Below are 16,812 nucleotides of genomic sequence, written 5' to 3'. Positions count from 1 at the left end.
CTGGGCTTTCATGGGTGTGATGAATATTAGTCTTAGTCTCTGGTGAGGAACCATTTGCACATAAACTTTCTGGGGAACATCCCCATGCTGGTTTATGTATGTGAAAAGTGATATTTAAGCTGTATGGGGCAGAAATGTGGGAGAAGGATTAGAAATTGAGGAACAAAAATGAACTGTAAACTGTAAGGATATCAGATAATCTCAGTGGAAAGACAAGAGAAGACAGTGACGGACACTAATGGAAGAAAAGGGAGGAACACATACTTTTTGCAGAAGGCACAGATCTTCCTAGACAGTGGCTTCTTGGAAAAGGCAGTGAGACATGCAGACGAGCAGAAGAGCTGAGGCTGCCCCTTGCGCTGGTATGCAGTCTGTCCCTTCTGTAAAGGCGTCCGGCAGTATGCACATGTCATCTTAGTTATGGTAGAACGAGCAGAACGCTGCGCCATCTGTGTACGTAGAGACATGCGTGTCGGCCTCCGGGAGCGAAAAGGAACAAAGTCTTCATCATTAGGATCATCTACCATAGCATCCGAGTCCTCATCAGACAGCTGCACTGCAAGGGGTGGAACAGGCAATTAGAACTATGGGAAAGAGGACCATAAGAAAGACAAAAGGAGGGAAATGGGAAATTCAAAGAAAAAAGTACAGAAATCAATAAAAACATGTGAAGAGAACCAGAATTCCAGAAGGCAATTAAAAAAAAAAAAAAAAAAGATAAGCCCTGGTACTTTAAATTCCTCTCCACTGGCTACATTTTGTCCAGACAAATGTCTGCCCATGTACAATTTACCTGGATTAAAGTGGGCCATTAGCCAAAGAGCTATCCTAAAGTTATCTGCATACATTGGTCAGCACACCTTTCCATTAACACTGAATATTTAGATAAACTTATCTGTGCAAATTTTCTGCTCCACAGCGTTTTGCATATGAACCTGCAACTTATTTGTAACAGGTGCTCTCCAGAGACGCAGGATAATTAGCCACAGAAGAGGTAACATCATAAAAAAAGCTCAGAAAAATTTTAAGAGCACATGTAATAATCATTGGCAGAATAACATTGATCATACGAGGTGTCAGTCCCAAGTGATTACTCCAAATAATTGGGAGAAAGAAAATATCGTCAAGTACCAAGAAACGCAGTCTGAGACCAAGAAACTGTGGCAGAAGAATACAGAAATATTTCCCATCGTCATTTCGGAAACCAAAGGCCTGATTAAATGGAATTTTCTGCCTATTCATATTATATGTTATGTACTCTGGAAGGAAGCTCTCTTTGGTACGATGCAAGTACTACAGCAATCATTAGTGGAAAATGTGAGAGCATGGGATCATACTACACATGTCTTGGCTTAGGAGCAAGATGCATTACTGTCCTATGTCATATGCAACACTAATTCATTTGCAAGCACTGTCCCCAGTAAAGCCTAGAAAGGTTTTCATGAGTGATGATTGTGTGCAGCCCAGACAAGCACATTTCAGTTTTATATCTAAGCTTAAAGGGTAGACTGAGAAAGTTGTATGTGCTGGATTAGCCTCCAGTCCACAGAGAACATCTATTCCAGGTAATTTTTCCCCACTGACAAGCAGGATGAATCGGCCACAATTTAAGAAACCCTAGATAAGGGCTGTCTTCCAACAAAATAACCACCACAAATAAGATAATTTTAAGAAGACAAAACAAAACAAAAAAAAAAAATCTAAGAAGAAAAATGACAACCCAAATAAAAATGGTTCCTAGATTATGACCCTTAAAAAGAGGTCCCAGAGAATAGACTGTCCAAACCTACTGTCAAGCCAGAAACTCTGAGAGATTTAAATGACTGAAGAGGAATCCCATTGAAGCAGACCATTGGTTGAAATACGATCATGTCAAGTTGGGAGTTTTGGACTGTGAATTACACTGCGACTTCTGCAAATTTGAGCTAAGTATTTGTTGGTATACGAGTTGAAAGTATATTTTGTATGGACTGTTTTATAAGAATGTTGGACTTATAAGAAAAAACATCATTGAAAATTTTGCACTGGGAGGTTTGGACCGAGGATGAAAGTGGATTACAAGGTTATAAATTTGCTGGCTGTTATCAGTATAGAGCTTCTTTAGTTTGATGGTCCAGCCTCTCACATGTTTGGTGGAAGTCTCCTTAGTTTTACATTTAGAAAATAGGCACCTTTTGGACTTCTCAAATAGGTCTCCTGCTATAAAATCAGGCCCTCTAGACATGTCCGTCCAGAGTTCGACCTATCCAAGCAATCTGCTAACCAATTAGCAAGGGTTCTTTTGGCTGCAATAATCCTAGTAGAGCAACTCGAGGAAAGGAGGACTCAACTAGAGATCAATTTTTGTCAACCTACAAATTGGACACAAAACACTGCTCAAGGGAAATTATTATACCAAAAGAGGAAAGAGCCTCAGAACTAGACAAAGACACTCTGCACCTTACTGTCTTTACATTCAATCATAGGCAAAAAAACTTCCTTGGGAATCAATGAATTTCAATCAATATCTTATATAATCAATTTCTCGCTTTTCAAAAACATTTTATTACGAAGGAACTTAGCTGTTAGAGAGCATATCCAGTCCACCCGACAGCCAATATTTTGCAGCTTCAGAATTGGATAAGCTAAAAGCTGGAAGTTTGAGACATGGTCTGACTTAAAAACCCTGAAGCAGTGGCAGAGAAACTGTGAAGTTGCAAAACGCTGGCCACCAATACGCTTTTTGACAGCTAAGTTACTTTGATTAAAAATTTTACAAAAACAAAAAAGTGAAATACACAGAAGGGCATTTTCAATATGACGTCCAAAATCTGAATAAGAAAGAAGGTCATTTTCAAACAAGAAAAAAAGTCTTTCTTCTTTTTTTTATTTTTAATACTGCAAAAACAAATGGTCATTTTTCAGCCAAAACTGAAAGTCTAAAATTTAAATAATCTTTTGACCAACCAAAATCAGGCAGAAAAAACATTTTGGTAAATGAGTTTATCTTGTTGGGTAGACTGAATGGACCGTACAGGTCTTTATCTGCCATCATTTACTATGTACATAAATACATAAGTAATGCCACACTGGGAAAAGACCAAGGGTCCATCGAGCCCAGCATCCTGTCCACGACAGCGGCCAATCCAGGCCAAGGGCACCTGGCAAGCTTCCTAAACGTACAAACATTCTATACATGTTATTCCTGGAATTTTGGATTTTTCCCAAGTTCATTTAGTAGTGGTTTATGGACTTGTCCTTTAGGAAACCGTCTAACCCCTTTTTAAACTCTGCCAAGCTAACCACCTTCACCACGTTCTCTGGCAAATTCCAGAGTTTAATTATGCGTTGGGTGAAGAAAACTTTTCTCCTATTTGTTTTAAATTTACTACACTGTAGTTTCATCGCATGCCCCCTAGTCCTAGTATTTTTGGAAAGCGTGAACAGACGCTTCACATCCACCTGTTCCACTCCACTCAATATTTTATATACCTCTATCATGTCTCCCCTCAGCCATCTCTTCTCCAAGCTGAAAAGCCCTAGTCTCCTTAGTCTTTCTTCATAGGGAAGTCGTCCCATCCCCGCTATCATTTTAGTCGCCCTTCGCTGCACCTTTTCCAATTCTACTATATCTTTTTTGAGATGCGGCAACCAGAATTGAACACAATACTCAAGGTGCGGTCGCACCATGGAGCGATACAACAGCATTATAACATCCTCACACCTGTTTTCCATACCTTTCCTAATAATACTCAACATTCTATTAGTTTTCCTAGCCGCAGCAGCACACTGAGCAGAAGGTTTCAGTGTATTATAGACGACGACACCCAGATCCCTTTCTTGGTCCGTAACTCCTAACGTGGAACCTTGCATGACGTAGCTATAATTCGGGTTCTTTTTTCCCCACATGCATCACCTTGCACTTGCTCACATTAAACATCATCTGCCATTTAGACGCCCAGTCTCCCAGTCTCGTAAGGTCCTTCTGTAATTTTTCACAATCCTCTTGCGAGTTAACGACTTTGAATAACTTTGTGTCATCAGCAAATTTAATTACCTCGCTAGTTACTCCCATCTCTAAATCATTTATAAATATATTAAAAAGCAGCGGTCCTAGCACAGACCCCTGAGGAACCCCACTAGCTACCCTTCTCCATTGTGAATACTGCCCATTTAATCCCACTCTCTGTTTCCTATCCTTCAACCAGTTTTTAATCCACAATAGGACATTTCCTCCTATCCCATGACCCTCCAATTTCCTCTGTAGCCTTTCATGAGGTACCTTGTCAAACGCCTTTTGAAAATCCAGATACACAATATCAACCGGCTCCCCTTTGTCCACGTTTGTTTACTCCTTCAAAGAATTGAAGTAAATTGGTCAGGCAAGATTTCCCCACACAAAAGCTGTGCTGACTTGGTCTCAGTAATCCATGTCCTTGGATGCGCTCTGTAATTTTGTTTTTAATAATAGCCTTTACCATTTTTCCCGGCACCAACGTCAGACTCACCGGTCTATAATTTCCCGGATCTCCCCTGGAACCTTTTTTGAAAATTCGCGTTAAATTGGCCATCCTCCAATCTTCCAATACCACGCTCGATTTTAAGGATAAATTGCATATCGCTAACAGAAATGTCCAAATGCAAAACGCACAAAAAAAATCAAGCCACTGGGATGTAGGAGCCAGCATTTTTAGTAGACTAGTCCCTAGACATCCCAAGACAGCAATAGGGTACCCTAGGGGACACTGCAGTGGACTTCATAAAACGCTCCCAGGTATACATCTCACCACTGCTCCCTTATCTTGTCTGCTGAGCCCCCCCCCCCCCCCCCAAAAACCCACTACCCCCAACTGTACACCACTACCATAGCCCTTTGAGGTGAAGGGAGCACCAATATGTGGGTACAGTGGGTTTCTGGTGAGTTTTGGAGGGCTCACAGTTTCCTCTGCAAGTGTAACAGGTAGGGGGAGGTATGGACCTGGGTCCACCTATCTGTGGTGCACTGCACCCACCACTGGACTACTCCAGGGACCTGCATGCTGTTCTAACAGACCCGAGTATGATATCCGAGGCTGGCAAGTAACGTTTTAAATCACATCTTTTGGGAGGAGTAAGGAAAGGTTATCCCTCATTCCCTCCAGTGGTAATCTGGTCATCTAGGGCACCTTTTGTGCCTTATTCGTTATAAAAATAGGTCTAGCTCAAAATGTCCTGGACGGTTTTGTTTTGTTCCATTATGGCTGAAAAATGTCCAAGTGTTAGGAATGCCCAGATCCCACCCTTAACAAGCCCCTTGTGATTTGAACGCACTTCTGACGGACTTCATAGAAAAACGTCTAAAAATTGGTTTTGAAAATTCCAATTTGGACTTTTTTTGTGAGAAAAACATCCAAATGCAGATTTATGCCACTTTTTGGACGTTTTTCTCTTTTTAAAATGAGCTCCATAGTGGGGTTTTTTTTTAAAGCAAGACATGAGATATTGATTGAAATTCATTGATTCCCAAAGAGGTTTTTTATGCCAATGACTGAATGTAAAGGCACAAAGGTAGAGTGCCTACATCTAGTTCTGAGGCTTTTCCTTCCTTTGGAATAATAGTTTTCCTTGAGCAGTGTTTTGTCCAATTTGGAGATTGACAAAAAATTCATTTGTGTAATAATCCCAAGCCTGTTGGGACAAAAGGCACAAAAAAGCAATGTGTAAATTTTTCTAAGGTCTTTAGTCCTCTCTCTTGAGAGAACACAAGAGCTCTCTTGAAATCTCAGGTTCAGAGTTCAGTTTATTTGATATACTACCTACATAAAACTGCTCATCCTTGTAAGCATGTGATCTTGAAAAAGATACTGGTTGAACCACAAGCTGATTAAAGTGGAAATATGATACCACCTTAGGAAGGGACTTATGACAAAAAGCGCATCAATCTTATAATAAAAGTTTAATATAAGGTAATTGATCACTATGGCCTAGAACTCGCCAGCACCAAAAAGGTGAACTTCTAGGATGCAAGAGAAGTTGAAGGCGTCAAGGAGTCCCCGTGGCCTACATTTGTCTCCTTGAGATGCCTCCTTGGTGGCCTATGTAGTCAATCCATCGACATCGTGGGTCAGGTACGGGTCAATCTTCAGTTGGGTAAGATGAAAATCTAGCACCCAATCATTGTGACCAATATTCAGGGAGCGAACTCTTGTTGGGCAAAAAACTTGTAAGGAGGTTCTGACCCCTCCTGGATTATATTCAGGAGATAATGCAGACCCAGGTTAATCATCCTATTCCATATGGGCAAGTAAGACACGTTAAAGGAACTAGTGGGTCTTGTCAAGTTGAATGGCAAAGGAATTTGTCTGCATTAACTTTAAAATGCCAGCTGACCTGCCTTCTGGCACTCAAACCAGAGACTGACCCAGGTCAGTCTGGTCAGGGGAATATGGTGAGTGTTCCAAAAAGGGGCAATATCCGATGTGACCATGGGTCCAGATATTCTCTCAGTGAGGCTGAGTCTAGAACTTGGTCAAGTAGTAGCAAGGGAAATCCCAAGTCTGAGTCATTCTGAATGATCTCCGCCCTCACTAATCACCCACTGATGACACGTGAAATAATCAGGGGAAGCTGTGTTACAAATGGATGTGATACTAGGGAATGACTGGAAGGTAAAAGCTAAGTTGCTTGCACCTAGTGATGCATCTCTCGTTACCACCACCCTTGCTCGCCAAATCAAAGAGCAAGGGCCCACCTGTCATGCAAAACATCTTCTTGTGCCTGGCTTGGGGGTTAAGCATGTCCTGGGAATCATAGGTGTTCCTGTGTGAATGGGGAAGAGTTTGTGCACAATTGTTATATTGAGCAAAACCTCCAACAGCTGCTCCTGCTGGGATTGGACTGTCTTGTATAGTTGGGAGCAATAGTCTATATCTTGCACAATATTCTGGGGAGTAGACTGGAAAGTGACCCAGTGGGCCTGTCAGGAACTCAGAGAGAGCCCTTGCATCCATCCAAATGATATCACAAATGTGCGAGGTTGAGAGCACCCAAGACGTTACAATACCTGGAGCTGTGCAGGACTTTCTTTTAAAGCTCCGTATTTACCCAGGCCATCAAGCCCTTGATAAAGTGGCTTTCTTCAACCCAAACACCCAATTTTGGGAATTGGGATTAACTACTTGTGCAGTGCTATATACTGTACTGCTCCCTCAGGTTCTTGCAGCCCAAATACATGACCCTGCATTTTTTTTTAGTCTTAAATCTTAGCTGCCAATTTTACACCACTCTTCAAGCTTTACTAGATCCCTCCTCATGTTATTCACACCCAGGTGCATCTATCCTATTACAGACTACCATCTGCACTCTGCAAAGATGCAAACCTTACCAGACAGCCCTTACGCATTATCGCTTGCAAAAATATTGAAGAATGGACCATGAATTATTCCTTGCAGAATACCACTGCTAACATTCCTTTCCTCAGAGTTACTACTACCCTCTGTTGCCTTCCATGCAACCATTTTCTAACCCAGTTAGTCACTTTAGGGTCTATACTGAGGGCACTCAGTTTATTTATAAGTTGCCTACATGTAACCATGTCTAAGGCTTTACTGAAATCTGAGTACACAAGGGAAATTCTCTGAGTGTTACCTATCTAAGGCCTAGAGGGTGCCTATTCTATAAAAGAAAGTAAAAGTCTACTTTCCTTTTTATAATATATTGAGCCTACAAATAGGTGGGAAAATGTGGGGTACAAATGTAACAAAAAAATAATACTAGTGTAACAGCTAAAATAAGCACCTAAATGCTAGAGCCACACAATACATGCTGCATGTTATTTATGTTTTGGAATTTACACACATATGTGCATACATACTAAGGTAAATATATATCACTATTCCTATCATTTATGCATGTAAATGTAAGTACTAGTTTATAGAATTGCCCCAGCTACGTCTAGCGCTCTTCATTGATTCAACTCTCTGGTTACCCAATTTGAAAATAACTCAGATTCATCTAGTGAAACCATGCTGTCCTTGGGTTCTGCAATCCTTTGGATTCCAGAAATCGAACTATCCTCTGTTTTAGAAGCGTTTCCATGGCCTGTAGTTCTCAACCTTCTTCCACTTTTGGGGAGAAGGTCCACATCTGCCCTTCTCCAGAACCACTCTAAAGAAGCACTGAAAAGCTCAGATAGTAGAGCTGCCAGAACTTTGTTTTGGGATCTTGAAAGGTACTTGTAAACCTGGATTGGACACTGTTGGAAACAAGATGATGGGCTTGATGGACCTTCAGTCTGTCCCAGAATGGCAACACTTATGTATTTAGGTAAGTTCCATCAGAATCTTCAGCTGTATCCCATCTGGCCCCATTGCTTTGACTACCTTTAGATTGCTAGTTCCTCACTAACACAGGCTTCTGAAAATCATTCAAGTTCTACCACACTTCCGTTCCTATTTGTTTTTGTGTCTTCTGTGGTACTACTCCTAGCCCTTTATCTGTGAACATGGAACATACATTTGTTAAGTAATTCCAATTTATTCTCATCAGCTTCCACATATTCTTCCCCTTCATATGATTTATTCTAGTGTCCATCAATCTGTTCCCATATGGCTTATTACGGGAACATTGGACACTAAAGGGTTAAGGAAATCTGTCAAACTTACAGCCTTCTTTAGAAAGCTTCACTGGCTTCCTATTAAGGCAAGGCTAACTTTCAAACTTTGATGTTTTTTATAGAAAATTGCTCATGAACTAGTGCCTCTTTATCCAACATCTTTGGTATGTTATTCGTTAGGTCGCACATCATATAACAGTCGTAAAAATTTTCTGTTTGATTTTCCAAGTCCTAAGGGTATTTTCATGAAGAAATATTTTACAAGACTACTTTCGTATCAGGCAGCAAAATTCTGGACAGTTTTATCTGTTAATCTACGCCTTTTATCATCCTATGATATGTATAAGAAAGGTCTTAAGACTTTGTTTTCAGAATATGTGGCTAAAAAGTAGAGGGTATTAGCTTTGCCGACTTCATTTTTTGGTTATTAACAACTTTGGGAATTTTTCACCCATCCCTAGCAAATTTAAAGCCCTCTTTAGTACTATAGCAAGTCTGTTACTGAAGACACTTCATCCCTTCCTTGTAAGATGGACACCATCACCACTCAGTAGCTCTTGGAAAATCATTCCATAGTCTAGGAAACCTAAGCGCTCGCGTCAGCACCATCCATGCAGCCACACATTCAGCTCCAGGGTGAAAGCTTCTCTCATGTGGCCTTTACCTTCAACAGGAAGGATAGATGAGAACACTGCCTGTGAACCTAGGTGCTTCACCCTCTGACCCAGAGCCATGAAGTCATGTTTGACATGTTCAGTAGGACACCTAGCAGTATTATTTGTGCCAACATGGATGAGAAGCATAGGATAGTGGTCAGCAAGCTTGATGAGTCTCAGCAATCTTTCCGCTACATCTCAAATATTGGCACAAGGCAGACAGCACACCTCCCTGGATATCATGTTTAGTCAGCAGGTGTGTGCCTCAGTATCCTTCAGAAGAGTCACCGACCTCTACTACCTTTCGTTTCTTATTGGCCACCAATCTAGCAGCTTTGGGATTTTTGATTGTTGTTTTCTCCTGTTCTCAAGATGTTTTCAGCTCTTCTGCCTCCAGGGCTGCGAATCGATTCTTCATTTCAACAGAAGATGGAGTTGGGGGGTGATTTTGCAGGATCTAGTGACCTGTGTCCAGCTGTTCTCTTTCTGCACAAGACCGTCTCTCCCTTTGCTGGAGATCCCCAATGTTTCAACATGCATCTCTGTGATGAATTTCCAGTTGTCACAGATGCTTCTCAATCTTGCCACCTCCTCTCTTAGTTCTTGCACTTCTTTCACGAGGGATTCAATGTGCATACATTTATCACATGAAACCAGAGTCTTGCTGTGAGACCCGTTGAGCACAACCTGAGGAAATACAGCTGGACAAAAAGGTAGAATACAAAAATAAGTATTTATTTACAAGAACAAACATTCCCAGGCCTGTTTCTTCACAGAGCCTGAGGCATAAAATGGGAAAACCCCAGTGGGAGTAAGCTGCCTCTGGCGGTAGTATCAAATACAGTCCTTGGCTGTGGGATTACCATGCCCCAGACACTTCCTTTCAGTTATATTTTACTTGTCAGGTCTTGCTCCCGTAGTGTGCTCCGTGCCAGCCAGAAAAGCACCACTGGACTCCCTCTGGATCACTTTCACTTACCCCCAGAGAAGAGAGAAAGGCTCCACTCCGAAACTCCTCCTCCACCAACAAAGGTAGGCTGTTACACCCCTTCTCCTTCCAACAGAAGATACTAGAGAGTTAAAAAAAGAGCCCATAGGGAACTTGTACACCACTCAAGACACTTCACTTTGTTCAGTCTAGCTTTGCAATCCCCTTTTCTTTTAAGGTGAGCGCATCTCAGTCAATCCTTTAAACTCCTCTTCTCAACAGGCATAACGGGACAGTTACCTTAATAGTTTCTTTCCTTTTTACTCTTAGAGAAGGAAGAACAACCATCTCAATGTTCATGAAAAAGGGAAGTAAAGCTGTATGCAAATTAGTTCCAAATGAGTCAATAACTTATATCCTTTCCTCACTCTCCACTCTCTAGCTCAGTCCCAATTTATAACAGCTGGTTCCAAACACTATTAGCAAAGTCTTTCAGCAGTTCATCAACGAAAACTCTTCTTATAGTTTATCTTTTCTCTTTAACACAGTCACAAATTTCAAGAAACCAAAACAAAACACTAACAAAATGCCTCCCCTCTCCCTTTGAGAGTTGAGCCCTCTTTCTCAGCAAGCCTAGGGCTCAACGACTGGCAGAACCAATTCTTTTCCACACTACAGAAGGCTTAGACTGCAATGTGACCCACCCCATTTCTGCCAGTAACAGGGATGTCACATAAGGAAGGAAAAATGAAAGGTGTCCTATTTCTACATAGGTTAATCATTCACTTGTTGTTTAAAGAACTGCTGACTGCTACCTTTCTCCAGTTGTTAAGGTACTGAACATCCATCTCTTCCTCAGGATCTCTAGGCTCAGACATCTCTTTGTCATAAGTTCTGGTTTCCTCAGTTAGGGGATTATCCTCCACCTCCATGGGATCCTCTAACTCACTGGGAAATTGTATACCCTCTAGCTCCTCCCTTGGGAACATCTCCCTTTTGAACCGGTCCCTTCAAAATGATAAAAACATAAGAATTGCCATACTGGGTTAGACCGAAGGTCCATCAAGCCCAGCATCCTGTTTCTAACAATGCCCAATCCAGGTTACAAGTACTTGGCAAGATCCCAAAATAGTACAATATGTTTTATGCTGCTTAGCCTAGAAATAAGCAGTGGATTTTCCCCAAGTCCATTTTAATAATGATCTATGGACATCTCCTTTAGGAAGCCATCCAACCCTTTTTTAAACCCCACTAAGCTTTTACTACATAGTCTAGCAACAAATTCCAGAGTTTAATTACATCTTGAGTGAAGAAATATTTTCTCAGATTCATTTTAAATGTACTACTTTGTAGCTTCATTGCATACCCCCTAGTCCTAGTATTTTTTGGAAAGAACAAACAAGCGATTCACATCTACCGGTTCCATTCCACTCATTATTTTATAGACCTCTATCCTATCTCCCCTCAACCATCTTTTCTTCAAGCTGAAGAGCCCTAGCCGCTTTAGCCTTTCCTCATAGGGAAATCATCCCATCCCTTTATAGGTTTTCATCACCCTTCTCTGTACCTTTTCTAATTCCACTATATCTTTTTTGAGATGCAGTGACCAGAATAGCACACAATATTCAAGGTGCGGTCACACCATGGAGGGATACAAAGGAATTATAATGTCCTCGTTTTTGTTTTCCATTCCTTTCCTAATAATACCTAACATTCTATTTGCTTTCTTAGCTGTCGCCACACACTGAGCAGAGGGTTTCAACGTATCATCAACGATGATGCCTAGATCCTTTTCCTGGTTGGTGACTCCTAATGTGGAACCATGCATTACGTAGCTATAATTCGGGTTCCTCTTTCCCACATGCATCACTTTGCACTTGCTCACATTAAACGTCATCTGCCATTTAGATGCCCAGCTCCCAGTCTCGTAAGGTTCTCTTGTAATTTTCACAATCCTCCTGAGATTTAACAACTTTGAATAACTTTGTGTTGCCAGCAAATTTAATTACCTCACTAGTTACTCATCTCTAGATCATTTATAAATATGTTAAAAAGCAGTGGTCCTAGCACAGACCCCTGGGGAACCCCGCTATCTACCCTTCTCCATTGAGAATACTGACCATTTAACCCTACTCTCTATTTTCCATCTTTTAACCAGTTTTTAATCCACAATAGGACATTACCTCCTATCCGATGACTCTCCAATTTCCTCTGGAGTCTTTCATGAGGTACTTTGTCAAATGCCTTTTGAAAATCCTGATATACAATATCAACCGGCTCACTTTTATCCACATGTTTGTTCATCCCTCGCATTGAGTAACAACTGTGCTTTTTTATTCTGGACTGTGCATCAAGCTGGTATAAATGTCTGCAGTGTAGACCATGGACTCTTATCCTATTTTAGTAAGACTGTATTTAGTTAAAGGACAAGCATGATATAGAAAGTGGGAAATATCTCAATGCAATTTTCTCTTGTTTTGTGCAAAAAGCATAAAAAGTTGGTAATCATGATTTTTTTTAATGTTCTCACAAAAGAATATTTAACTACATCAGCACTGACTTGTGAGCATAAACGTGCCAGACTTGTGGAGAAATCATTGCTAAAATGGATCTCCTAGTTATCAGCCTGTGCTTGCAGTTCCTGGGACTGGAAGGTAATCCTCTGCAGGTTTAGCAGAGGGCTTTCAACTGCAAGCTCTGACAATCCACAGTGGGCCTCACTGGTTCATGTTCACATAATCAAACTTTAGTTTTCAGTTTCAGCTTTGGCCGAAACCAAGCCTCTACGTCACAAGCTCCTCATTCCTCATTTTGGCTCATGCTTATTTCACTTGCAGCTCAAAGTGAGTTAATTTAGATACACTAGGTATTTCCTTCTCCTTGGAGGGTTTCACAATAGAAGTTTGTGACAGAGGGAATGGAGAATTAAGTGACTTGCCCAAGGTCAGAAGGAGCTTGGGCATTTGAACCAGGCTTCCATGGTTCTCAGTCAGCTGCTCTAAACATTTGGCTACTCCTCCACCTTTCCAAGGAAACTTCCCAAATTGGCTTACAAAAATAGCAATCATGATTGTTAAAAGGTTATCCTACAGGTGAGCTAGGTCAAAGTGTGCATTATTAGAAACTAGTAACGAAGGCCCGTTTCAAATCGCAATGAAACGGGCGCTAGCAAGGCTCCCCTCCGTCCCTTTGTGTCTCCGTGTGTCGCCGGCCCCCCTGCAGCCTCCGTGCGAGAGCTACAGTGCAGTACAACATTGGAGCTGAGAATGTACTCCGCCCTCAACGTCATAACGTTTGATGTGAGGGCGGGGCCCACAGACTGTGATTTGTGTGGCTTCAGAGCTTCGAACTTACGAACCTGGCTTCAGTGACGTCAGTGCAAATAGAACGTTGAGGGTGAGTTTTATATATATAGATCTCATACTGAAATTCGTCAATTTTTCATTATTAAATGAAAAAGCCAGTTCATAAGAAAACCAAATAGTACAAAGCCTTTGTGTTCACTTACTGCTTTCCGAGGGCGCCACAGAGTCAGCTTTAACAGCTTCGGTTCTCCTGACTCGTTCACTCCTCTTGCATTCCTGGCAAACATGATATGAAAAATGCAGTGAGCCTCAAGTAATGCACACAGATATAAGACCAGGAAAAAGGTGCAGAAGTTGTACAACTTGCCAAGACTGAACTGGGAAAAGTGCTCATGTGCACGACTACCAAGACTGTTACGTAAGGGATTGCAACTGGAGCTTCCCAGCAACAAGAAAACAAAATTACTTACCTGTAGCAGGTGTTCTCAGAGGACAGCAGAACATAAATCCTCGCTCTTGCGTGACATCACTGACAGAATCCTGCGCAGGAAGCACTTCTACGGAGGCTTTTTCCAGAAGCTTTTGAGCAGTGATACCACATATGTACACCTGTTCCCGTTTGCTGCTTTCCTGCTGGACCTCCTCAGTCCACTATAAGCTTAGAGACATACAATTCCTTGGGGAGCAGGAAGGTTTAGAAGATTTATGTCCTGCCTTTTTGGAGAGCACCTGCTACAGGTTAGTAACTGTTTCCTCCAAGGACAAGCAGGACAAGAAATCCTCACTCATGTACTCCCTAGTTACCTTCAAAAGAAAAAAAAAAAGGGAAACAATGCAACAACTGGCATCGCTACAGACAGGCAGCTAGGTATCTTGACAGCAAGCCTTATTTATGATTTTGTATTTTTTTTTTAAAGGCTACCTAGAACTAAAGTAATGTGCAAAGGGGGATGAAGTTAGATTCTATACTGCAAACACATTCTGGAGGACTGTCTGGCCAAACTTATTACAGTGTTCGCAGTCTTGCTCTAGGTAATAATGAGATGTGAATGTATAGACAAATGTCCATATTGCAGCTATGCAAATCTCTTCTATAGAAACTGATCTGAAGTGGACTAGGCGGCACACAATGAAGCTACGAAGTAGTAAATTTAAACCAAATCAGAGAAAATACATTGCCAGAGAATGTAGTAAAAACAGTTAGCTTAGTAGGGTTTAAAAAAAGGTTTGGATGGCTTCGTAAAGGAAAAATCCATAGACCATTATTAAAATGGACTTGGGGAAACTTCACTGCTTATTTCTGGGATAAGCAGCATAAAACGTATTGTACTGTTTTGGGATCTTGCCAGGTACTTGTGACCTAGATTGGCCACTGTTGGAAACAGGATCCTGGGCTTGATGGACCTCCGGTCTGTACCAGTATGGCAATACTTATGTACTACTGACAATGAAAGCTATGACATGACCTTCTACAATAGGCACAGCCTGTAAGTGAAGGATATGCAGTCAACTAGCCAACTGGAAAGTGTGTGCTTGCAAATGGCAGCCCCGATCCTATTTGGGTCAAAAAAAATAAACAAATAGTTGTGTGGACGTCATATGGGCTTTAGATTGTTCCAAATAGAATACTAAGGCTTTTTTGCTGTCCAAAAGTATGAAGTGTGCATTTACCTTTGTGGGCATGAGGTTCTGGAAAAAAGGTTAGAAGAACTGGTTAAAATGGAACTCCGACACTATCTTGGGAAGAAACTTTGGATAAGTGCACAGGACCACTATACTGCTAAAAAATAAAAAAAAAATTTAAAAAAAAACAGTACAAGGTGGATCTGTTACTAGGACTTGGAGCTCACTGACCCTGTGAACCACCACCAAAAATAACTTCCAGATCAGGTACTTCAGAGGGCAGGTATCAAGTGGATAGTTTCAATAGAAGCAAGCCCCGCGTAGTAGATTTAATGAATTTGGCTCAAAGAGATCGGAGGCTTTTGTGCTTTCTCAGTTTGGATGCTGAGAAGGCCTTCGATAGGGTCCATTGGCCATATATGTATAATGTGATGGAAGGTTTCGGGATAGGACCGCAGTTTTGTTGTGGTTGGATTCAAGCTTTTTATGATTCACCTAAAGCGTGTGTGAGAGTAAATGGGGGCAACTCCCAAATGTTTACATTGCATAGAGGCACTTGGCAGGGTTGCCCACTGTCTCCACTACTGTTTGCTATGGTTATGGAACCCTTTGCTTCAAGGGTGCGATCGAGCCTGAAAATCTCTGGAGTTACTGTAGCTGGGAGAGAGCATAAAATGGCTCTTTTTGCAGACGACGTGTTGCTATTTGTTACGCGTCCTTTGGTTACTTTCCCCAGTCTCTTGCGTGCTATTGGTGAGTATTCGGCAGTGTCAGGCTTTAAAGTGAACATGACAAAATCTGAGGCCCTGAATGTAACTTTCCCTGAGGAGTTGGTGGAGTCTTTAAAGTCTTCTTTCACTTTTCAGTGGGCCACTAAAGGAATTCACTATTTGGGAGTGAATTTAACAGCTAAACTATCTGACCTTTTCACAGTGAACTACAAAGGGCTGGCTAGAGTTATCTCTGCTGACTTGGAACGGTGGGGGGGATTTGGAGTTTTCCTGGTTTGGCAGTATAGCTACAGTAAAGATGAATGTGTTGCCGCGCCTGCTGTATCTATTTCAAGTTCTTCTGAAAATGATGCCCAGAAGATTCCTTGCGACTTTACAAGATCTTATTGTACGTTTCATCTGGGCAGGAAAGTGCCCGCGACTATTGCGCTCCTTTCTTTATCAAGATAGGAGGAGGGGAGGGCTGGGAGTTCCCAATCTGGCTTGGTACTGTAGAGCAGCTCAAGCGCGTGCAGCAATTGAATGGTTTCAGGATTACCCTGATAGGCAGTGGGTGCACTTGGAACAACACTCCGTAGGCCCGAGACCGCTAGGAGCACTCGTGTGGCTTCCAAGCTCACTCAGATCACTTGGGGAGGGATTGTGTCCTTCCATACATGTCACTCTTTCTTATTGGGACAGTCTTTTTCCAAAGAGAAGATGCGTGTTATCACGTTTGTCACCTTTAGCCTTTAATCCCCTGTTCTACCCTGGGACCGAAAGAGGAGCATTCACTAGATGGTACGGTGAGGGTTTGAGAACGTGGGGCCAACTGTTCGATGGCGACTCCTTGTTGTCATTTCATGAGGCTGTGGCCAGGTTTCCGGTAGTGGGGAGGGATGAATTTGCCTATCTTCAACTGTCCCACTTTCTTAAGATGAGGGCTGTTTGGGAGTGGTAACCCGGGAGAAGCTATCTTTGGAAGAAGCCTGTGAGGGGCCTGCAACGGCCAGTGGTT

The 16,812-nt window shown here is 41.8% G+C and overlaps 1 protein-coding gene across 1 annotated transcript in view; it reads right to left on the bottom strand.

Moving 5' to 3' along the window:
- The window catches only part of ZMYM3 (zinc finger MYM-type containing 3), a 271,782-nt gene that overhangs the window by 140,249 nt on the left and 114,721 nt on the right, over positions 1–16,812 (bottom strand). The window contains 2 exon segments of the mRNA XM_030209787.1: positions 265–556; positions 13,665–13,737. Coding sequence (XP_030065647.1) covers positions 265–556; positions 13,665–13,737 — 365 coding nt within the window.

This window comes from Microcaecilia unicolor, chromosome 7, assembly GCF_901765095.1.
Source record: "Microcaecilia unicolor chromosome 7, aMicUni1.1, whole genome shotgun sequence".
In the NCBI taxonomy this organism is placed as follows: Eukaryota; Metazoa; Chordata; class Amphibia; order Gymnophiona; family Siphonopidae; genus Microcaecilia; species Microcaecilia unicolor.
Note: the sequence above shows the minus strand (reverse complement) of the source record. Positions and strands in the feature narration are given on the sequence as shown.